A 23,619-nucleotide genomic window follows, 5' to 3' on the forward strand; every position below is an offset into this window, starting at 1 on the left:
CCTAATGTGCCTCGCTCTACAGTCTCCTCCATCATCCAAACCTTTCGCAGGGAAAACAGGTATGTACTCTATGTAATCTATAATGGAATTATATGTTGTATAGGACAGGGCACTGTGCGTGAGGCAAAAAATGTATAACTTACTGGAGAGATTTTGTGTGCACCTGCCTACAGTGGTAGGTCTATACTAGCAGGTGGAGAGGACTAGTGGAATGTTGTGATACTAAATATGACAAGAAATATATTGAACAAATTACTGTAAACTATGGAATTACATAATTTATACAGTTTAGAGTAGTATTCCAGTCACTGTGCAGTGGGAGAATGAGTACAGCGACCACTGAATAAGTCCTTGTTTTTTGATTTTGTGTTCATACAATTTACTACTGTAATGTACATTTTCTTTTTACATATGTATGAAACTTTCTTTGCGTGTGAATAAAAAATGGTTATCATTTCCTTGGTAGTGTGAGTGCAGTCTGTGATGTCAAACCTTGGAGGCTACTCTTTTCTGTTGTATATTGTTGGTCCTCTGCCATAGTGACAAAACATCTAAACATTTTGTATGGCAGTACTCACACAATGCCAAAGGGACGATGCATTTTGGGGGCACTGACTATTCAGATTAGAAAGAAATGTAGTTTTGACACACAAGTGAACTGTTTTAGGGGAGATATGAGCTTTTGCAGGTGGACCATGTTGTTGTGATCAACCATCCAGGTTTATTTTGACAAAAGCACCAAGAATGATGAGAATGTCCGATCTGTGTCGAGAAATGAGCCAAAGCTATTGAGAAGGATCTTTGCCATTTTGGAGACACTGACTGTTTAAATGAGAAAGGGATTTAGATTGAAGCCTGAGTGAACAGTTTTGGAAGAGATATGAGCTTTTGCAGGTGAGCTATAGTGCTGTGGTAAACTGTAAGAGTGTTTTGCCAAATGATCTTAGAGTTTTGAGAATGTAATTTCAGTTTCAAGAAATGAGCCAAACCAACGGAGAAAAACTGTAAAATAACTGTGAGCATTGTAGTGGCTTTTTGCTGGGAAGATAAAGGCATTATGTTACACACATGTATGCTGTAGCCCAACAAAATGCCAAAACTTCTGCTTTTAGGGAGGAGCTCACAAATGCTCTTGATCAATTAGTCAAATGCAATTGATCTGCAGCACGTGGCTGATACCAGCCCTCTAAATTCCCATGAAAGCAGTAAGGGGGTACTGTGAAAATGGTCTTTTTCACATGACAGTGTATACAGCCATCTGTGATAGATAGATAGATAGATAGATAGATAGATAGATAGATAGATAGATAGATAGATAGATAGATAGATTATTGTGGTTTATCACAACTTTAGTACTAGCTAACTCTTATACTAACAGACATCATGTTAGCATACGTTTCTGAAGAGAAATTCACAATTCACAAATGTCTGCAGCTTCCATAAAAAATATATATGTTGAAATGTTGTTTGGAGAGACTTACCTGACTTACCAGGAACAAATGCTGTCTGTCTTTCACAAAAAAGACTTGCTCCTCTGTAGATGAGGTTGGTTCTCAAACTAAACAAAGATGGCGGCCGGAAAGACACGTTTTTTTTACCCTAAACCTATAAGAAGTAGAAGCTAAGCAAGCTGCATGACGAGCAGAAAGGAGCCATGTCATTACAGGGATTACAAAACAAACAAAAAAAAGGTAAAAATATTAAAACAGGTTTCTTCTGGCACTCACCCATAATTTGGATTCACGCTAAATGTTGTGAAATTGCTGACATTTGGGAAATTACAAATAATTTACTGTTTTTATCTTGTAATTAAAGATAACAACACAAATAGACATTTAAGCTATACATTTTAATCATATGTTGCTCTGTAATTTCAGTTTAAAACTATGTCAGCACTGACAGAAAACATGCTGCTGCCATTCAAAAAGTTCTGCACCGTCAGGCTGTTATAGGTTAAAAACTACTCAGATATTGGATGTGTAACTTTAAAAAAATGAACGAATGGTATATAGTACAACTTAATAAATATCAGACCTCCAACATATTGTATAGTATTATGTTACAAAGCAACAAAAACAAACAAACAACAAACAGTTCTTTACCAACCTCAAAGTGAAACAGAAACGTTTCCTCAGCTGTGACTAAGGGACATTTAAAGGTAAGTGAAACGCAAAATGTGCAAAATGTCAGTCACATGTTTGTGTAAATTCCTCTTTTCTTATCTCATAACAACACAGTGTAGAATAGTTCTTCTTCCTGCCTGACCACAAAAATGGGTGTTGTTACGCTCAGTAATCCCACCCACACCAGAAGGAGCAGCAAAACAGACCTGTCACTTTTTAGCCACTGCTACACTTATGTGCAATCTTAGGGCTGCACATAACACACAATCGGCTGTGTGTCAGTGAGGTTCCTGTGCAGACGGGTGGGGGTATTTTGATTTTTGCAATATTTATTAAGAATGGACAGCCAGGGGAGGAAAGTGGTGGTCAGTGACAATGGGACAGGGGTAAGTCAAGCAGTCATATTACCACATAGTCAGATATCCTGCTAATAGTACTGGATGTTGTCTTTTATTTTTCTTTCCATGAGCGTTTAGTTTTAGCGTGAAAAATATTACTAATCATGTTAACTGCATGTCTCTTTAAGATATCTTGATGCAAAGTAACCTTTTGCATCGATGTCTATCTTATTTGTTTTATTGTCAATCATCTGGATCATTTAATGGCAAATATGTGAAGAAATCCCGGGTGTGAGACAAAGTGCACTACTGTGTGATTTCACATCTGTCTGGACTTGTCACTCCTGCCTTCAGTATGCGCACACCACCATAAATGGCTGTGGTGCTTTGAAGTGAGCAGACATTGGACAAAAACCAGGAAGAGAGACTTATCAGAGGAGATAAAATCACAGAAGTGGCACTCAGTGGTTGATTTCCGGAGGAAGATGCGCATTGACAGACTTTACTTGCTGCAACCAGAAATGACCAGAGTCGTGTTTTTACCCCTGTTAGGAATGCATTGCATCCCTCCAGGCTAAGGAATGTGTGTCTGTGCCCACATGGACAAGTTAAGACAGTGTAGTAGGAGGAGTAGTTATGGCAGATAGGAAAGCATGGGAAATTTGGTAAATCTATTGCTGTTTAAAGGCTGCGTAAAAAAACAAAAATCACACACACTATATATATATATATACATATATATATATATATATATATATATATATATATATATATATATATATATATATATAGTGTGTATGTGCTTTCCAAATGAGTGCCAGTAAACGTGATGAAATTGCTCTCGCCACTGAAAGAAACAATTTGTTAAATGTATTACAGTAATACACTCTAGGTCAGGTCCTTGGAGGCAGATTAATCCCAGCATCAGATTAAAATGAACAAACCTGATTTATGAATGGAATTTTACCTGCACAAAAGGCTTTTAGTGCAAGAGTACAATTAATACGTTTAGCCTTAATGCAGGGCTACACAAACACAAACTGGCTCTCAGTTTCATTTTCACATCCCTGTGCAGTTTGTCAAGTGTGGTTTTGCCGGCTCCAACTTCCCAAAGCACATCTTCCCAGCCCTGGTGGGCCGGCCAATCATACGATCATCCGCCAGAGTGGGCAACATCGAGATAAAGGTAAGATTGATGTAAATGAAAGGACTACACATGGGTCTTTCAGTTAACCTAAAGTCAGAATAGAGGAGCATTAAAAAAAGAAATGGGGAAATTACATCTACTGTGTGCAGAGTTCTATTACAGTTTTTTCTGAATGCTTAAACCCTAACTGTGATTCTTATAGCACAATTCCTAAAACTATTAACACTTATAGCAAAACCACTCACTGAGTTTGCAAAACTAAAAGCACAAACACTGCTTTGCACTCAGTTTGCAATTTTGTAACACACACTTTGCAAAACTGTAGGCACAACTCACTGCTTACACTCAATTACCAAATTTCCAACACACTCCTAGCAAAATTATACACATGTATGGCTATCATTAACACTATTTTGCCAACTGTCTGGCACACTTTCACATGTGAAAACTGTTTTAGATAATTAGTCCACTTTGCAATCAGCCTAAGCACTATAAACAGGCCACAGGTAAGCTGTCTATGTGGAGTACAATGGAAGGAGCAGTAAGAGTGAGAAGAGTGAGAATCAGAGGAGGCCGAGGGAGAGGACGTGGAGGTGAAGAAGTTGGAGGAAGAGGACGTGGAGGTGAAGAAGCAAGAGGGTTAGAGGAAGTTAGAGGAAGAGGACAAAGAGGAGCAAGAAGAGGACGAGGAGGGGAAAGAGGAAGGGTAAGAAGAGTAAGAAACAGAATAACTGATGACATCAGGGCTACAATAGTGGACCATGTCATCAACCATGGGATGACCCTGAGGGAAGCTGGCCAACGGGTTCAGCCTAAACTGAGCCGCTACACTGTGGCAAGCATCATTAGGACATTTCGAAATGAGAATCGGTAAGTACTTTGTAGCACTGCCATACTCTAATGAGAAACACAACAGTACCATACATGCAAAAATACTGAAATTGTTACTTTACAGAATTGCTAGACGTCCAGATGTTGGGGGCAGAGGCAGAATGTTCAATTGACATCTGTACACAGAGAAAGCAAAAGCCAGATGTGTTTTGTATTCATACCATCAGTGTGCAGTTGGCGCATTGTGTGCTTAGTAGATGATGGCTTGTGTGTACTGTTTGATACGAAAACACCATTTTTACGAAGGTGTGAAGAGTTAATCTAGCTGTGTTCGCTTTTGCAAGAGAACTACAATGTTTTGATAATTGGGTGACAGGTTTTCTTATTTGTGTGTAGAGTTTTGCAAAAATAGCCAATAGTTACAAAAAATGTGCTTAAGCAATCAGAAAAAACTGTAACAGCAAACAGCATTAAAACCACTGACAGGTGAGTCATCCTGTTAAAGTTTAGTGCTCTATTGAGAAACCTGGTGTCAAAGCATTACAGCATTCCCAAGAAGGATAAGGGGCCCTGCAACACCACAAAAACTACTACTAAGAACATAATAAATAGCCAAGACGTAGACCACAAGCACAATGGTCCCACCCAGTAACCCACAGGACTCTCAAGGTCCACGTCTAGAAAAGTCAGAGCTGTTCTGGCAGCAATACAGGGACCTGCACTATATTACTCAGGTGGTTTTAATGTTCGAGATGGCACAGTGGTGTCTGGAGCCTCTGAATGTGGAGTGTGTGTTACCCCGGTGCCAGATTGGTGGCATGTCCAGGGTGTACCCTGTGTCCCACCATGTGACAACTAAGATAGGCTCCAGCGACCTTTGACTGGATAAATGAAAGAAATTGGATGGTTTTAATGCTGCAGCTGATTGGTGTAGCCATCTATAAGATCTAGATACACATCCTGAGACTTGATCATCGGTATCTCTGGTTCTCATCAACTTCCTGTGTCTCAGCTTAAAGCGTCTTAGAAGTGCACACCTGCTAGCTTCCTAAGATGCTGAGACTGTTGAGTTCATAGACTCACGTAACCTGAGATCATTCAGACCTTTTAACCTGATAACCCTTGCAGGATCGGAGCAGAGAAAGCATGAAAAGGTCATTGGTACAAATAAATAAGTAAACAAATTAAGGCAGGCTGTTATGTAATAAACATCACATTTTCATAGATTTTTATTTAGTGTTCACTTGAAACACCAGGTTTCCCAGGATAGCTGTCTTATATTTGTACTTGTGTATGGATGTGCATGTTTGTAACTTAATATTTAACACAGTACATTTAAAACATTTCAACAGAAAGACTTGCTGATAATTTTCAAACTAAAAATCTAACTGATGCTTTTTATTATTATTATTTATTAAACCTATACTTTGCTGTAGGTCAGACAAAGAAGAGCAAAAACAAAACCATTAATATTTCCTGTCCCTGTCATCTTTTCCACCAGGACCTAATGGTGGGAGAAGAGGCCAGCGAGTGTCGCTCCATGCTGGAGATGTCCTACCCCATGGAGAATGGCATGGTGCGCTGCTGGGAGGACATGCTCCACCTGTGGGACTACACCTTTGGCCCAGAATGCCTGGACATCAACCCAAAAGAATGCAAGGTATGAACCCGTGTAAGACAGATAACGACAGAAATGAATGGAAAAAAAAACTGTACAAGGACTAGATTATTATTGAGTTTGTGTATGTTTTCTATCCAAGATCCTACTGACTGAGCCGCCCATGAACCCGACCAAAAACCGCGAGAAAATCGCTGAAATCATGTTTGAGAAGTACCAGTTCTACGGCATCTACGTGGCCATCCAGGCCGTGCTCACTCTGTACGCTCAGGGTAAGAGGGCGCGAAACGCTGCACAAAAATAAAGGGTTTAAATCCTGACCTGCTGTTAACGGTGCAATTGACTGGATATTTGGTTAGTTTTAACTCCCGCTTTGCTAAATGACTCTGTCCACAGGTTTGCTTACCGGTGTTGTAGTTGACTCAGGAGACGGCGTCACCCACATCTGTCCAGTGTACGAGGGCTTCTCTTTGCCCCACCTTACACGCAGGCTGGACATCGCAGGACGTGATGTCACACGCTACCTCATTAAGGTGAGCTGGAAAGATCAGTGATCGGGCAAAGAGTTGGGTTTTTTTTAGTGTAAGGAAAGTATATGTACAGTTTCACAGCAAACATATGTGTGAAAAAATGTTCTTCCATCAGCTCCTGCTGCTTCGCGGCTACGCCTTCAACCACACTGCTGACTTTGAGACCGTGCGCATGCTGAAGGAGAAGCTCTGCTATGTGGCATACAACATTGAGCAAGAGCAGCATTTGGCCACAGAGACCACTTACCTGGTGGAGACATTCACGGTACGTTGGAGCAAGCTTTTATTTATTCTGCCTCCTAAAGTTGAGAAACGTCAGAAAAAATAACCGATTCCTCTCATTTGTGCAGCTTCCTGATGGCAGGCAGGTGAAGGTGGGCGGAGAACGATTCGGGGCTCCTGAAGCTCTTTTCCAGCCTCATCTCATCAATGTGGAGGGAGCTGGAGTAGCCGAGCTGCTGTTTAACACCATCCAGGCTGCAGACATTGACCTCAGGTCCAATCCTCCTCCCTCGCCTTTCTCTAATTAATGAAGCTGAACTACTGCAAACATGCCTTCATCAGCTCCGTCTCCCGTCTGCTTTCCCATGCAGGGCCGACTTCTATAAGCACATTGTTTTGTCCGGGGGGACCACCATGTACCCGGGCCTCCCATCCAGGCTCGAGAGAGAGATCAAGCAGCTCTACCTGGAAAGAGTGCTCAAGGGAGACACTGAGAAACTATCAGTAAGAGCTTTCATATTAATGTCAGTAGAGAATGGATTCGATTAAGAGCCTGTAAGGCGTTCTTCAGTGCATTTGCATAAATATAATGTTACTGATGATGAGTGTCATCTGTATCATGAGCTGACGAAATGTTAATAGAATACATTTTCCAGTTATTTAATAAATGTCACCAAGCATTCATATAGATGCTCTGTTTTATTCACTGAACCTGAGGGCTACTTGCATGCAGGTTTTTCTACAGCAGGTCCAGTTTGGCTGTGATAACTTTCTGAATTTAAATATCTTTATGAGTTAAAAGTTTAGAAAAAGCTCAGTTTGAATTCCACATTTGACGCTCTGCAACATTTAAGGTTAAGGTTATCTCTTTTTCTTTGTATTAAAAATAATTTTGGGCTATTTTATTACAAATACTAAAATGCATTTACTTTTTGTTGTTTTAAAGCCAAACCAATAAAGTGTGACATTTGTCATATTAATTAAATATATATCTAGAAATTGAAAGTTAAGTTTTGTTAACCTCATTACTGAGGTCATTTCTCTTTTAGCACTTTTCTTCGTAGCAGCACAGAATATAAAAAAAGGCTTAAAGGAAAGAAATGTTGTACTTAAATATTAGGGCTCTGTGTTTTAATGACCTCTCCCGACTTTTCTCTTCACCCGTGCAGAAGTTCAAGATCCGAATCGAGGACCCTCCCAGGAGAAAGCACATGGTGTTCATGGGTGGTGCTGTGCTGGCCAACATCATGAAAGACAAAGAATCCTTCTGGATGACTAGACAAGAATACCAGGAGAAAGGCCTGGGAGTGCTGCAGAAGCTGGGAGGTGGAGTCAGATAAAATAAAACTGAGTTAAACAGAATTTTAAAAACACAAATTAAAAATGAGAAAAAATATGAACTAGGTTTTGTACTTTTAAATATTAACTCCGTACCTCTCACAGTCTCATCTCTATTCAAAACAGTGTTAACTGAGCAAAATTACAACTTTTATCATTAAAAAACACAATTGTAGGTTTTTACATACTGTTCTAAATATAACATTTTTTTGGACTGTGTAGGTGCTCGCTTATCCAGATCATGTTCTTTGGACCATTTGATAAAACTTTGATGACTAAAGTTAAAAAATGTCAGGAATTTATTTGTTGCATTAATAGCAAGTTTATGTTTTATTTAACCTTTTTAAAACTCATAGATCTGTGCTTCAGTACTGTGCAAAAGTTTTGAGTCACCCCTCATTTTTTTTTTTTGTTATTATCAAAAGTTTAACTTTAATTATTGGCTCATATAAACGATTAGTTTAGGTCTTTTGTGCTTTTTCCCCCCTGCACTTTAATCTTAGTTTTGGTTGATGTATATTATTATTATTATTAGTGGCAGCCTCCCCAGGGTTCCTGGTTGTTCCTCCCTTTGTGTTTCCTTACTCCTGACTTGTTCAGTGTGTATGTGGGTCTGTGTAGGTCTCTGGGGTTATTTTTATCTGTTTAACTTTGAATGTTAGTATAGCTTCCAGTCTGCCCTCCCCAAACCCCTGACTGTGACTGATTGTGTGTTACTCTCACCTGCATCTCGTTCCTCACCTGTCTGTCACTTCTCAGTGTATTTATAGTTTGGCCTTTGTTATAACACCTGTTTCCATTCCCTTTGGTGCTGCTCATTTTGCCTCGGTCCCAGTTTGATTCCTGATTTGTTGCTCCTCCCATTCTGAGAGATTGAGAGATTCTTCTTATTATCTGTAAAAATAAATGTTTAATGGACTGGTAAATACAGGCTGAACATTTGAATGTTTTGAGTGGGGAAAAAAACTGTAAAGAATTTATCTGTGGGTTTGTTTGGTGTTTTTTTTTTTTTTAATAAATGTCAATTAGAATTGTTTTTTATTGTACATATTTCTTGCTGTATGCGATGAAAAATGATGCAAAATGTGACCTGTTACTTCTCTCATAGATATAAAATTGGGTACATACACTGACTTAACTGGGTACACCAGTTCAGCTGCTCATTGCTGTAAGTAACTAATCAGCCAATCAAATAGCAGCAAGCTAATGCATTCAGCTATATAGACATGATGAAGACAACCTGCAAAACTTCAAACTGAGCATCAGAATGAGGAAGAAATGTGATTTAAGTGGCTTTGAATGTGTCATGGTTGTTGGTCTGAGTATTTCAGAAACTGGTGATTGATCAGGATTTTCCCACAAAAACATATCTGTGGTTTAAAGAGTACAGTCTGGAAAAAAGGAAAATATCCAGTGAGCAGCAGATGTCTGCATAAAAATGTCTTGTTCAGGCCTGAAGTCAGAGAGGAATAGGCCAGATTGCTTAGTAAGTAAGTAAGTAAGGTATGCAGAAGCGCATCTCTGAATCCACAACACACTGGCCTTGGAAGCAGATGTGCTACATCAGCAGAAGGCCACACGCGGTGCCACTCCTGTCTGCTAAGAACATAAAAGTGAGGCTACAATTCAAACTGGACAACAGATGATGAGAAATGTGTTACCTAGTCTGATGTGTATCAAGCTCTGCTCTGACTTTTGGAAAGGAGGGTCAGAATTTGGAACAAACCTGGATTTATTAATGTTTCAGGCTCGAGGTGCATTAATGTGGGGGAACATTTTGTTGGCACACTTTGGGCCCCTTAGTACAAACTAAGCATCATTTAAACCCCACAGCCTGATGTTGACCATGTCCATCCCTTTATGACCACAGTGCACCATTTCCTTATTGCTGCTACACACCATGTCCCAAAGCTCAGATGAAACCGGTTTCTTGAACATGACAATGGGTTCACTGAACTCAAATGACCTCCACAGCCACGAGATCTCAGGCCGACAGAGCACCTTTGGGATGTGGTGGAAGAGGAGATTCTCATCATGGATGAGCACCAACTGTGTGATGCTGTTATGTCAACATGGACCGACATTCCTGAGAAATGTTTCCAGTACCTTGTTGAATCTGTGCCATGAAGAATTAAAGCAGCTCTGAAGGAAAACGGGGCTCCAACCTGGTACTAGTGACCAATGAGTGCAGATGTTAGTGCCTTTCATTTAAAAAATATAATTTAATCTTTTTTTTCTTTTTTTATGAGACCTTTTAAATAACATGATCATACATCCAAAAGCAGGACTTGGCTTGATGGGTTAATTAATGGATTAATACATGAATTACTAAATAGTCAATGATAAGTCTCAACACTCAAGTCAGTAAGAAATTAATGTGAAGGTGTGAAATGACAGTGTTAGTATTTGCTGCCATCTGGTGGTTAAATCTGTACCCGTCAACACTCCCAACCCCACTCCAGCACTTCACTCACCGTAACCACACGGCGAACGGATATTGCAATTTTTTTTATTGCGATACTGAGTTACCTGACAAAATACAGTCATGTGTTTTTACACTGAAAAGAAATAGTGAGCTCTCACAATGAACACATGCTTCACGCACACATACACGCACACGTACACGCACACATACGCGCACGCCACATTCGCAGAACCTTCGCGTTAAAATGAAAAAAGCATGCAATAATGTTCAAAACACATCTCAAAACTGAACCTCCTCCCCTCCCCCGACTCGGCTAATCCAAAAACTCCAGAAATGTTGGAATGTCCACATGTTTAGGTTCGATATCTACCCAACAAATTCAACTATTCAAAGTTAGTTTTAAATACACAATAATGATCATCGACAACGACACTGAGTCGAACAGTCAGTCGATAGTGATGACTTGCAGCAGGAAGTCACCAAGAGGCTGGCGACGTGCACATTTACATTCTACCAGTCGCCGCGAGGCTCCCGGTTTTATTGGTCAGACTGTCCTCTCAGTCCGCTTATAACAAAAAGAAAGAAAAACAGGCTCGGCCAACAGTAGAACTCAAAAGCGGTGAATCGAAACATGAAACGGATGCAGTTCTGAAAAGGAATAAACACTGAGAGAGATTTTAAATACATTCGCGAGTCATTCAGTAAAATCTGTTGTCCTGGTGTGTGGATGTGATGCGCTTCCGTCTTTTTTCTTCCCTCACTTGGTTTAAAAACAGAGAGAGATGATGCCTTTCTATCACTTCCCTCCTACTCGCCCATTACTCCACCTGCCAAAACCATTAAATAGAATACGCAAGCTGGGAGTAGAGCTTCTTCTTCTTCTTTGCTTTCCTTTTTTTTCTCTTCAGGAAGTAAAAATAAAATAGTCTTTGTGGGTGAGCCTAAAAATAAACAGCTGATTTAAAGCTTCCCTCATGATTTCTTTCAAAGCAAACAGCTGTTGTGTCACAAGATGGCCTTTCTTTTATCTTCTTTTTTCGTCCCTTTGGTATTGAGGTTTGGTCGTGGTTATCACACATCTCCCCTTTTTTTTGTCACTGGGGTGGGGGGAAGGGAGGGAGGGGGCACAGAAAGCCTCTACCCCCACTTTTTAACAGCATAGTTCCATCCAGCAATCAATCTGCAGACATTTACACATAAAAGGAGGAAAAAAAACCCCTCAAAAAGTAATAAAATATCCAATTTTCACCCAGAACTATACAGTGGAAGGGTTACATCACCGCGGTGGACTATTTGCCGTCTTGCGGCGCGTGCTCGCAGGAAGTGATTAGTTTCCAGGCAACAGTAGTCTCACAGAATTTGTCTTTGGATTCGAGCCTCTTCACATGTTTTTTTTGTTTTGTTTTTAATGATGTAATCGCTTCGTGGTATAACTCTGGGTTCATGTTTCAAATAACAATCAAAATCCATTTATTACACATTTTCCATTGTCACAAGCAGCACACTCCTTTACACTAGCAGCCACACTGAGTGGTACATAGTACAGCTTTTTGGCAACACTCCCCTACGTTGGTCCTGCTCTGTTCTGCACGTCGGTCCATTTAGGGAAGAGTTTACCATTTGTTTGTTTGTTTGTTTGTTTGTTTTAAAGCTCTGCTCCTGGTCTGGAGAAGGGCTGCAGTTTGTCACGAAAAAGTCCCGACCCACGACGAGACACAACACACCGTCGGAGAGAGAAAAGAGACAGAACAAGAGAGAGAAAGAGAGAGAGAAAGCAAGAGCCACCATCCATCTACTCCTCCTCCTTCCTTTCCTTCCTTCCTTCCTCCTCCTTCCTCCTCTATGCCTCCCACTCACTCCTCACACACCGACTCGCTCAGGTCCACGGCGCCACCCCTGGTGAGCCGCCGCATCTTGCTGAAGTCGTGGTCGGTCCTCAGGTAGGAGAGCGAGGGGCCTCCCTCGCTGTGGCTGGCCAGGTCCTGGGGCTGGGCCTGGGGCGGCAGGGCCCTCATCTCACCGCCGCTGCGCCAGTACAGGGTGTATTGCTGCGGGTCGGACACTCCGAAGGTGGCGGCACACAGCTGCGCCAGGGCCTGGCTCGTCTCCCCGGCTCTCCACTGCAACGTCCGCACGGCGCTCCGCTCCCCGTCCTGGAACAGTATCCGAACGCACCTCTGGAGGCAGCGAGGGAGGGAGGAAGAGAGAAAGAGAGGGAGAGAGAGAAAAGGAGTGAATATATACTGTATTTATGCAAAACACAGGTCAAGAGGCTTATGGAGTGAGGGCAAACGAGGGGGAGGAGAGAGATGGAGTCAGAGGAGGAGTGAGGACTGTATAAGCACGGCTGATACGCTGCCACAATAAATGAGCCAAAAAAAAAAAAAAACAGAAAAAGGACGTTCATGAAAGAGAAATGCCTCTTAAACAAAGCTCCTGCTTCCCACACACAGCCGGCAGGTCCGAGAGCTTCACGCGAAAGCCATCTTCATGAAACTGCTCTGTTTCCCCCTGCTCTGCTTCATGTTACAGCTTCACTGACAAACTCCCGGCATAAATCCACTCCAGCGTGTCCACTTCCAAACTCAAATATCATCCATTAAACTCGCTCTGCTCTGGTGCTCTGCTGAAGTCCCCCCCACTCTCCTCCACCACCGCCACCACTCAGCAGACAAACTTTTTTCACATTTTCCACAGAGCAAAAAGCGAGCAAACCCAAAACTAACAGGTCTATCGCAACAATCGCTGCTCTTCAGGCACTTGAGCCATTATATAATGTCAGATTTGACCACCTACAGACGCCCTCACAACTCTCTGTAAAGCACACACATACACACACACACACACACACTGTGAAAACATGCTGGACATAATCCTTTTTACCAAACATCCAACCTTGAGAAACCAGGGAGAATCCTCTTCCCTGTCGCTCACGGAAACACACAAACAGACAGACCATCCAGCCTGCCTCCCTCAACACACACACACACACACACCACAGACGAATAAGTGGCTTTTAAAAGAAGCAGAAAAAAAGAAATAAAAAGCACTCAGTAGCAAATATAATCAACAGGTCAGCCATTATCAGAACTTACAGAGTCACTGAGCTCCTCACTGTCCGTGTGCATATTGTGTTTGCCTGCTTCGATGGGTAGATGCAGCTCAATAAATTTCATGTTATCTGACCGCCCACTTCTTCATAGCACTTGGCTCACTGATCCCCGCCTGTGTCAGTGGAAAATCTGGCTGCCGGGTGAGTTAGATCGGCTATTTGAAGCCAGGAGAGGAACCACGTGACGAGACAGAAACGTTGTGGATGACAATGCCTGTTTTCCATGGCATCTGGTGGACCGTTACACAAACGTGGGGCCAGCAGGGTGATAATAGGAGAGTGTAGGTAAAAAGTCAGCATGCGTGTGTGTGAGCGCGCATTAGTGCACGACCGGTCGTAAGCCGGCGGCCCCAGATCAGAGGATTACCTCTAAAAATGTCTAAAAACTAATCCCCCCAAATGAATTTGAAACGTGTTGGCACTCAGAAAACCAAAAAAGGGAAATCCAGGTGTGCTCTTCCACCTCTGATTTAAAAACCGGCTTTCCAAAAACTCCAGCTCTGTCCCCGACTTCATCAAGAAGCTTCAGCGGTGATGCCCGAAATCAACTTTGAGTCAAATGTGGGGCACTGCTCCTTTTTTTCTACCCCACCTGCCAGAGTCACAGATAGAGGACAGTGTGATGTTGCTCAACACTGTGCCATCAGTGTAATTAATGTGCTGTAATATCTGACCTCTTTGGATGGATTATCACCTCTTTTTCGATGTCACTTGCTTCTTTCGTGCAATTTTTATGTGCCAAAGCGCACTGTGACAGTTCTAAGCAGATGCTGGCCGCTCCAAGCTGCAAAGACCACACGTTTGATACGAGAGAGACTTTGATTGTTCTGCCAGAAGAAAAGAGTTTTTAACTGGTGCCATCAAGCGATGATTTGCTTTGTTATTCTCTGACAGTCAATTAAAGACGAAGCCAGGGTAGCCTGCTTCTGAGTGCAGCTTTGTGTTTAATCCATAAACGTGCAGAAAATGGTTAAAGCTATACTGCTGTCCAACACCAGCACTAGTCAAAGCAGCATGCAGAAGCTTTGCAGATGCATGGAAACACTTGTCTTGGCCCTTGTATGAGATAAGCTAGAGTGGATCCAGAAAGTATTCACGTTTACTAAACAAGCTATTTCTAGTAACTGTAATTATGCTGGAACTGCCAAACTGATAAATCAAACACACAGTTTCTTGGTGAAGGGGTGAAATCAAAACCCCAAAGTAGACTCCTCTGCAAATAGAACAAAACCTACAGATTGAGAACATCTGAGTAAAAGATGTTCTGGTCTGATAGGCAGCATGGTGGAGTGGTGATTAGCACTGTTGCCTCACTGGGTTCGACCCCACTACCAGGCCGGGGCCTTTCTGTGTGGCATTTGCATGTTCTCTCCGGGTACTCTGGCTTCCTTCCACAGTCCAAAGAGATGCAGTTAGTGGGGTTAAGGTAACTGGTGATTCTAAGTTGCCCATAGGTGTGAATGTGAATAGTTGTCTGTCTCTCTGTGTTAGCCCTGCAGTCCGAGCATCCTGAACTGGAACCTTGATGGATAGATATTCTGTTCTGATGAGCCTTATAACCCCAAAAAACATTTAGAGAAAAAGATTGAGACAGGAGATAGTTGTCCTCCGATGTCTTCTTAAACCTGGAAATAGCAGCAGGACTGAGCGTGCAGGATGCAGGACATAAAATGTCCACATCCTTTTACAATTACTTCCTCTTTCTAACAATCTAAGACGTGTTGGTGAGCGTGCAGGGGATAGACTGTTTAATACCCAAGTCTGATGCTTTGCTTCTTACACTGGGCAGCTGTAGCTCAGGTGTTACAGCAGGTCCAATCAGAAGGTCAATGGGTTAATCTCTGACTGCTCCAGGCCACATGTCTAAGTATCTTTGGTTAAGATACCAAACCCCGTGCTGACACCCCTAAACCCCCTCGAATCCATCCGTTGGAGTGTCAGCGTGTGTGAAATGGTGGATGTCCAGGAAACGCCAGGCACTGCTTGGTAATAGCATCAAGCTGAGGGAAAGGCAGAGTGATCAGAGCAGAGAGACGGAGATAAACCACCCGACAAACAGGCGACAGTTCACCTTTTTAGCATGACAGTGACTTGAAGCTAATAACCAAACAGCCACTCTGGAGTGGCCTCAGAGCAGAGGCCAGCACAGAGCAGGTCTCTGCCTGTTCCTAAGTGACCCCATCAAATCCCAGACTTAAACGCCACAAAACATCAGTCGAGAGGTCTGAATAGGCGCCTTGCATGCAGAGAGAATCTGCCAAGAAGTATAGAATAAAATAAAAGCTTATTTTGGCTGCTCCCTAATTCACAACAGGGTGCCACAGCAGGGTAGCTCTGCATGCTTAATTTGGCACTTTTTGTTTATGCCAGATGCCCCTACTGATTCAACCTCAAAGGGATTTGCATCTCCTCCTGGGATCAAACCAGAGATCTTCTGCTTGTTGGGCAAACGTGCAAACCACTACATTATGGAGCCAGTCCAAGAAAAATGGAATAAAAAGTCACACTTTTACAGGCTTGACCAGAGTTATCCAAGAAAGCTCAAAACTGTAAGGAGATTTCTGCAAAGCTACTGATTAGCATTAGTTTTTTTATCCATATTATCAGTTTAGTCCAATTCCCTGCGTTTGTAATAACCTTCATGTACAAAAACAGATTAAAGAAAGAAAAAAATAAGACATCCCCCTCACATGTGTTTTTCTTTTGATCATCATTCATCCACCTGTAAGATTTAGTTTCGTGTCTTTAAATTGTTTCTGCCGTTAAGTCGTCCACACGGGCCAGAATATCCTATTAGAGTTGTCTCACTGCATAATAAGCAGCTGTCCACACATAAATCACCATTTCACACAAGAGAGGTTTGTGTGAAGGCTGTATACTACATTACTCCACAACAAACCCACATGTAATGCTACTAGGGCTTGTGCACTGGTACAATCGAAGCAGGCGGCGCCTACTTGGCTCTGCTGATTCTCTTTCTGTCTCTGGGCCTCTCGGCTCCGTCTGCAGCTCCACTCTTTCAGCGCTTCTTGGACCTCTGGCGTCAGGCAGCCCGAGAACGGCTGCTCCTTATCCAGGCTCTGGATCAGACGCAGGCTGGCGTACACGCTGGTCAGGTAGTAGCCACCTGTAGGCGAAAAAGGTGTAGGAGGGAAAAAGAGTGTAAAAACAGGACTAAATCTTGCATCACATAGTACTTCCTCCTACTCTGTCCTTAAAAAGATTGTCTTAAACTTCACTGCCATGTTCTGCTTTCAAGAGATTTTTCTTTTTTTTTGTTATTTACTTCCTAAATTCACTTCCTACACTCTTCCTGTGTAAGTCAGAGGTACGAATTAATAATAGAGGATAATAATATAATAATAATCAGTGCATGTCGTAACAGCTACCAAAATACAAATAAGACAGAGTAGATTATGAACAGTCAGTGCAATTTTAAGACAAAAAGCGAGTAAAATGTGAATCCTCAAACGCAGATTTGTGGTAATATTTGAAAATGTGTATTTTTTACTGATATGAAACCAGGAAAAAAAATTAACTAGCTGTCATAAACCTTCATAACATCTGTTCATTTTATTTTGCTGTTACCTGTGTTCCTTCTTTCTGTCTTTTGTTAGTTTTTCATCTTTAACTTCCTGTTTTAGATTGAAAGGTTAGCTTTTTTGTGTGTCTCTTCTGGTTTTAATTCCTGTTTGTCTTCCTTTCCCATTTTCACACTTGTGTCCTCTCTCCTGCATCCCTGACGATTTTTGATTGTCAAATACATCCAAGTGTCGCATCAGTGTGTTTTTAAAAACCTCTTGTTTCTACTAATCGAATTTATTGATTAAAGTCACTTTTCTTTATATGGGAATAGGTATGTAGTATTAGTAGAAGTCCAACAGCACAGTGTTTGTTAGACTAATTTGCATTTCCACCATTTAAAGATAAAAACACATAAGAAAAGCTTCACACAACAAAAGAAAAAACCACCAAATCATTTGTGAATGACCTTTTTAAAAACAGTTTAAGGTTGCACTTAAAAATCTTCCAGTCTGGATACAATTTGATTTCTTCTTCCTCTTTCAGCTGCTTCCTTTACGAGATGCTGCGGCGGATCATCTGCCTCCATCTCACCCGATCCTCCTCCGTCACACCAACACTCCTCATTCACTACACCCATGAATCTCCTCTGTGCTCTTCCTCTTCTCCTCCTGCCTGGCAGCTCCACCTTCGACATCCTTTGTCAAATATATCCACTCTCCCTCCTCTGCACATGTCCAAACCCTCTGACCCTTGTTTCTCTAACTTTCTCTCCAAACTGCTCAACCTGCGCCGTCGCTCTGATCTACTCATTTCATCTCCAGCTCGGTCTCCTGTCTTTTTGTCAGTACCACCGTCTCCAAAACATACATCACAGCAGATCTCACTCCCATTTTGTAAAGCTTCACTCATGCTGCCATCCCTATGTCATAAATCACCCCTGAGACTTGTCTCCATCCCCGCCACCCTACCGACACTCTCTTTTTTATCTCTCTCGTGCATTGTTTATTGCTTTGGACGGTTGACCCCTCTGTAGGTAAAGATTTGAACACCAAAAGAGTCGACTGCGTTTTTCTGTCCAAATGAGGATTTAAATAATGATACCTTGCAATTCCCAGAAGAAGTTACTGACCCCCAAACTCAGAGGAATCAAAAGCACCTGAGAAGGTAACTTGGTCCTATTTGGCTCATAAATTACTTTTGATTGTTATATCATCAAATGTTTATGTTGTCTGGCTATTACAGACGGTGGTTAAAAAATAACCTGACTCAGTTATGCACTGTGCTGTCCCAAAACAAAGACAGCAAATGTAACAAAACTATTGTGATAGCTGCTCCTGCACTGCACAGTAACAGAGGTTTAATGATGACTGTTGTACCAAAGATATCTTGGGACGACCTGAGACAGTGTCGCGGTGCGACCGATGCCGCAGTTTAGGACCTACCCTCTCCTCCGAGCCATGAGGGCTCCAGCAGCTCCATCATGTACTCCACCTCTATGAGGATGTGAGGCTTGTTACACTCCACGATCACGTAAGACAACGATGGCAGGAAGTCGTCCCAGCTAACTTCCTGTCCTGCATATATATTAAGAGAAGGAAAAGAAGAGGCTGTCATGGTTCTTTCTGACAGCTTGAAATGAACATTGTACCAAATAAACAAGTGTACAAAAGCAAGCAGGTTGTGCTGCTGCCCACACAGATACAGTTTGAAATGTGAAGGTTTTGACAGTGAAGAAACGCTCTGCAGAGACACCTGACCTTCATTTTTTTCTTTTTTCTTTTTTTTTTTACAGCCAGGATCACAAGCAGCAGCGACAAAGCCCTCTATCTGTAAACGCTACAGAAAGTGAAAAATCTCCAGTGTCAAACTTGATCTTTAACTAAAAACATCACAAATCCACACAAAACTCCAGCTGAAGTGACTCCATCTCTGGCTACCTGTGTTTCTGTCTGTGCAGCGTCCAGCAGTCTCACCGTGTAAGGACCCCATGGCCTTGTGCACACACTTGCACACTTGGAGCAGCAGCAGCACCTTGTCGATGGGCGAGTGCGTCCGCTGCATCAGGACCAGTTTCTGCTTCACCCTCTCCACCTCTCGGCTGTCTGGAACGCCCGTCCGAACACCGAGCCTTTCCATGGTGGCGTCCCCTTTCAGCCGGAGCAGGTTCTCGGTGAGACGCTGGGTGGAGCCGTCCTGATTGTGCAAAGCGACCAGGGCTTTCTCGAGGTGGGACCTCAGAGGCCTGAGCACACAGGAGAACATGGAGCGCTCCAACGCCAGGTCTGCGAAAAAGGGGAGGGGCTTGTTATTCGGGAAAACCAGCATTTATTCTGACAAACTGATGCACAAGGAAGGAAGAGAACTAATTTTTGTGTTTTGTGCAACTGGGAAATACTGACAGAAAGGTCTGCAGCAACACTTTTCATAATGCATGAAATTCCTTTTAAATTAAGAAAAAGCAGAAGAAAAGCTTTTTTTCCAGTTTTTATTCTGTCCTGCATTTTGAGAAGCACCCATGGAAATTAAAACAAAGGTACGTCTCTATAAGAGGATCTTGGGGATGCAACTTCTTCCAAATGACATTTCACCTTTTTGGGTGAGGAACAGTGTTGTTCCACTGTGCATTACTGTAAATATAACTATAAATATAACAACATCCACTCATCTTCAGGTAATTTTATATTTAAACAATAAAAATACAATTAAAAAATTGTCTCCCCCTCCTATATTGTGGTTTGGTCTTCTGCAGAGGCGTGTCTAGAAGGTGGGCATAAATGTGATTGCCCCACCAACAAAGCCTTCAAACCAGAGGAATGTTAATCTTGTAGTTCCTGATACCACTGGATGAGAGCACAGATAGGACTAGTAGGAATGTAACTGAGTACATTTACTCAAGTACTTCACATAGATTTAATGTACTTGTACTACATTTAAATATTTCCATGTATTCTATACTTGGAATGCAATTATTCCACTTCATACGCCATTTTTTTTTAAAGCTTTCGTTACTTCTTATTTCGCAAATTAAAGAGATTCACACATCAGTAAATCATAAATTATAACCCCAAAACATCATTAGTACATTTACTTTAGGTACTTTACATATATTTGAAGATACAACCTGCAAACTATTAAGCTAGTTAAATAGGATTATAACTGTTACTTAGGTTAAACATCTAAATTCTTTTTTCCACTTTGCAAAACAACTATTCTGTCATGGTCCTGGGTCGGTGACCCAGCGCTTTGAGTTTTGTTATTAGTATTTTCTAGTTTATTTCTGATCTTGTATTGGTTGTTGGTGTTTGGTTGTGTTTATCTTCCCTACCTGCGTCTCCCTCGGTGCTCTGTTCATGTCCTCGTGTTATGTAAAACAGTCTGTGTGTTTCCTGTTTTACTTTGTAGGGTTGTGTCTCGTTATGTCCATTAGTTCCAGCTGTGTCCCCTCCTGTGTGCCATTTCCTGATTACCTGGTGTGTGTATTTATAGTGGGTGTCGGTCTGTGTTCGTTGTCGGCTCGTCTGTGTTTCATGGTGTCTGTTCCTCGTCTGTGTCTCTCTGCCTCCCACCCACCCCATTCGTGTGATCTCAGGTTTGTTATTTAGCTCACCCAGTTTAGGTTATGTTCTGTCCTGCCCTCAGTTGTGTTATTTGTGCACTGTAAATAAACCCTCACTCGAATCACCAGTCGCTGTCTGCATTTTGGGTCCTCCTTTCCTCCACACCACACGGCTCACCCCGCCAGCCGTGACAGTACGAGCCGACCAAACATGGACCCAGCAGCATCCGCACCCTCCCAGGAGTTTCGGGAGGAATTGGTTGACTCTGTTTCAAGGTTAGTTAACCTGTGGCTTGAGCATGAGGGGGAGGCATTTCACCGCGCTGTAGAAGCCAGGCTACAGCAGCTAATCCTTGCTCACTCCTGGCTATTGGACTCACTTCACCCACTCGCACAGAACTTCATTCTGAACGAGCTCCGTCTTCACCCCCCGGCTGCTACCACCCACCCTGCAACTCATGCTTCACTTTCGACAGAGGATGTTCTGCCCGGCCCGTCAACGCAGCCTTCAAGGGGGAAAAGGCGCTCACGCCGCCGACGCTCCTCGCCACAGTCGGACCTGGGGATTTCTGAGCGGCCGGCTGTGGTGAGTGGACAAGACACTCTTTTGGTTTCACCAGAACTTGTGACGGTTTATACCGGGGCTGTGTTTTTTGAGCCTGCTGCACAGCCGCAAGCTCGTTTAGCTGCACAGCCGCAAGCTCGTTTAGCTGCACAGCAGCATTCAGCTCGGCCCCCGGTATCCCCACTAGCCCAGTCATCTATGCCATCTTCACCGACTCCCTCTGTACAGCAGGCTGCGTCTCTGCCCCCCGTTTTGGACTCTTTTTCTAAGTATTTTTTGCAGAGAGACAAACCACACAATCCAGAAAACACTCCTCAAGAGCTGGCCAGTTCTGAGATGCACTCCAGGGCCTCCCCAGAGGCTGGGTTTCAGCCCCCAGCAGACTCTGGACCCCTGGAGGTAAAGAAGCCAGCTGAGGACTGCACCCGGCTGTCGCTGCCTGAGCTGAGTCAATGCTCGGTGCAGCTGCAGTCAGCCTTGTGTTTGCCAGAGGCCCGTGCGCCTGCTGGTTCTGATCTGTCCCTGCCAGAGGCCCGTGCGCCTGCTGGTTCTGATCCGTTCCTGCCAGAGGCCCGTGTGCCCGCTGGTTCTGATCCGTTCCTGCCAGAGGCCCGTGTGCCCGCTGGTTCTGATCCGTTCCTGCCAGAGGCCCGTGTGCCTGCTGGTTCTGATTTGTTCCTGCCAGAGGCCCGTGCGCCTGCTGGTTCTGATCCGTTCCTGCCAGAGGCCCGTGCGCCTGCTGGTTCTGTTCTGCGCCCGCCAGGGGCCCCTGTGCCCGCTGGTCCTGAGACTATTCTCGCTGGAGGGCCCGAGGAGCCCGTCCAGCCCCCTGTCCCGTCAGCTGGAGGGCCCGAGGAGCCCGTCCAGCCGCCTGTTCCGTCCGCTAGAGGGCCCGAGGAGCCCGTCCAGCCGCCTGTCTCGTCCGCTGGAGGGCCCGAGGAGCCCGTCCGGTCTTCTGCCTCGTCAGCTGGAGGGCCCGAGGAGCCCGTCCGGTCTTCTGCCTCGTCAGCTGGAGGGCCCGAGGAGCCCGTCCAGCCGCCAGCTGCAGCCTCATCATCCTCGCCGGCTGCTGCTCCATCCACGCCGCCGGCTGCAGCAGCCGTGTCTTCATCCTCGCCGCCGGCTGCAGCAGCCGCGTCTTCATCCTCGCCGCCGCCGGCTGCAGCAGCCGCGTCTTCATCCTCGCCGCCGCCGGCTGCAGCAGCCGCGTCTTCATCCTCGCCGCCGCCGGCTGCAGCAGCCGCGTCTTCATCCTCGCCGCCGCCGGCTGCAGCAGCCGCGTCTTCATCCTCGCCGCCGCCGGCTGCAGCAGCCGCGTCTTCATCCTCGCAGCAGCCGCGTCTTCATCCGCGCCCTCGCCTGGTCCGGCTGCAGGAGCCGCGTCTTCATCCGCGCCCTCGCCTGGTCCGGCTGCAGCAGCCGCGTCTTCATCCGCGCCCTCGCCTGGTCCGGCTGCAGCAGCCGCGTCTTCATCCGCGCCCTCGCCTGGTCCGGCTGCAGCAGCCGCGTCTTCATCCGCGCCCTCGCCTGGTCCAGCCTCTGCATCCGCCTCGCCTGGTGCTGCAGGGGCCACGCCACCTTCAGGTCCCGAACTGCCGCCTCGACATCGGCGGTCGTCTGCCAGGCCGCTTGTTGGGCGTCATCGTCGATATGGACGACCTCCCAAAGGCCGCCGCTACCTTCCATGCGGCCGGCCTCCGGACTTGTGTCGCCGCCGCCGTTGCTGTCCGCACGGTCGGCCGCCTGATCTGTTTCCCCGTCGCCGCCGTTGCTGTCCGCACGGTCGGCCGCCTGACCTGTTTCCCCGTCGCCGCCGCTGCCGCGTGCACGGTCGGCCTCCGGAACTGTTTTCTCGCCGCCGCCGCCGTCCGCACGGTCGGCCGCCTGAACCGTTTCCCCGTCATCGCCGCTGCCGTGTGCATGGCCGGCCTCCTGAACCGTTTCACCGTCGTCGCCGCTGCCGTGTGCATGGCCGGCCTCCTGAACTATGTTTTGGGACCCTGTTCAGGAACTCCAGTATGTGTTGTGTTTTGGACAATTCGTTTGGCCCGCTGGAGCATGTTTTTTGTTTGGTTGTGGTCCCTCCGTCCTGGTCCCCCGCCGCCCGCCCTGGTCGGGTCGTTTTTGGTTTTTGGGGGGGGGGTTTGTGTTTCTGTTGGGCTGTCTGGAGCCAGCCCTTGAGGGGGGGTACTGTCATGGTCCTGGGTCGGTGACCCAGCGCTTTGAGTTTTGTTATTAGTATTTTCTAGTTTATTTCTGATCTTGTATTGGTTGTTGGTGTTTGGTTGT

General features: G+C 44.5%; 2 protein-coding genes across 3 annotated transcripts in view; one reads left to right on the top strand and one right to left on the bottom strand.

Annotated features, from left to right (window-relative positions):
- Positions 1-1,362: 1,362 nt before the first annotated feature.
- On the top strand, positions 1,363-9,155 carry LOC146522247 (actin-related protein 2-A). Its single transcript, XM_085147130.1, has 9 exons — positions 1,363-2,509; positions 3,537-3,647; positions 5,941-6,099; positions 6,200-6,329; positions 6,454-6,590; positions 6,703-6,852; positions 6,938-7,083; positions 7,181-7,313; positions 7,979-9,155. Exons 1-9 carry the CDS (start codon positions 2,462-2,464, stop codon positions 8,147-8,149), a joined length of 1,185 nt encoding a protein of 394 aa, XP_085003256.1. The 5' UTR covers positions 1,363-2,461; the 3' UTR covers positions 8,150-9,155.
- rin1b (Ras and Rab interactor 1b) overlaps positions 8,632-23,619 on the bottom strand; it is a 44,767-nt gene continuing 29,779 nt past the window's right edge. For both annotated transcript variants that reach the window (XM_085147103.1, XM_085147096.1), the window contains exons 9-12: positions 19,183-19,491; positions 18,652-18,783; positions 16,642-16,811; positions 8,632-12,749 (exon numbers count right to left, since the gene is read on the bottom strand). In XM_085147103.1, the coding sequence (XP_085003229.1) occupies positions 12,426-12,749; positions 16,642-16,811; positions 18,652-18,783; positions 19,183-19,491 (935 nt within the window). In that variant the 3' untranslated portion in view covers positions 8,632-12,425. The remainder of the gene's footprint in view (positions 12,750-16,641; positions 16,812-18,651; positions 18,784-19,182; positions 19,492-23,619) is intronic.

The sequence above is a fragment of the Neolamprologus multifasciatus genome, chromosome 3, assembly GCF_963576455.1.
Source record: "Neolamprologus multifasciatus chromosome 3, fNeoMul1.2, whole genome shotgun sequence".
In the NCBI taxonomy this organism is placed as follows: Eukaryota; Metazoa; Chordata; class Actinopteri; order Cichliformes; family Cichlidae; genus Neolamprologus; species Neolamprologus multifasciatus.

Coding starts and splice junctions, on each gene's coding strand:
- LOC146522247 (XM_085147130.1), top strand. CDS start 2,462: ATGGACAGCCAGGGGAGGAAAGTGGTGGTCAGTGACAATGGGACAGGG. Junction 2,510..3,536: donor TCAGTGACAATGGGACAGGG/GTAAGTCAAGCA, acceptor ATCCCTGTGCAG/TTTGTCAAGTGTGGTTTTGC. Junction 6,100..6,199: donor TCAACCCAAAAGAATGCAAG/GTATGAACCCGT, acceptor TTTCTATCCAAG/ATCCTACTGACTGAGCCGCC.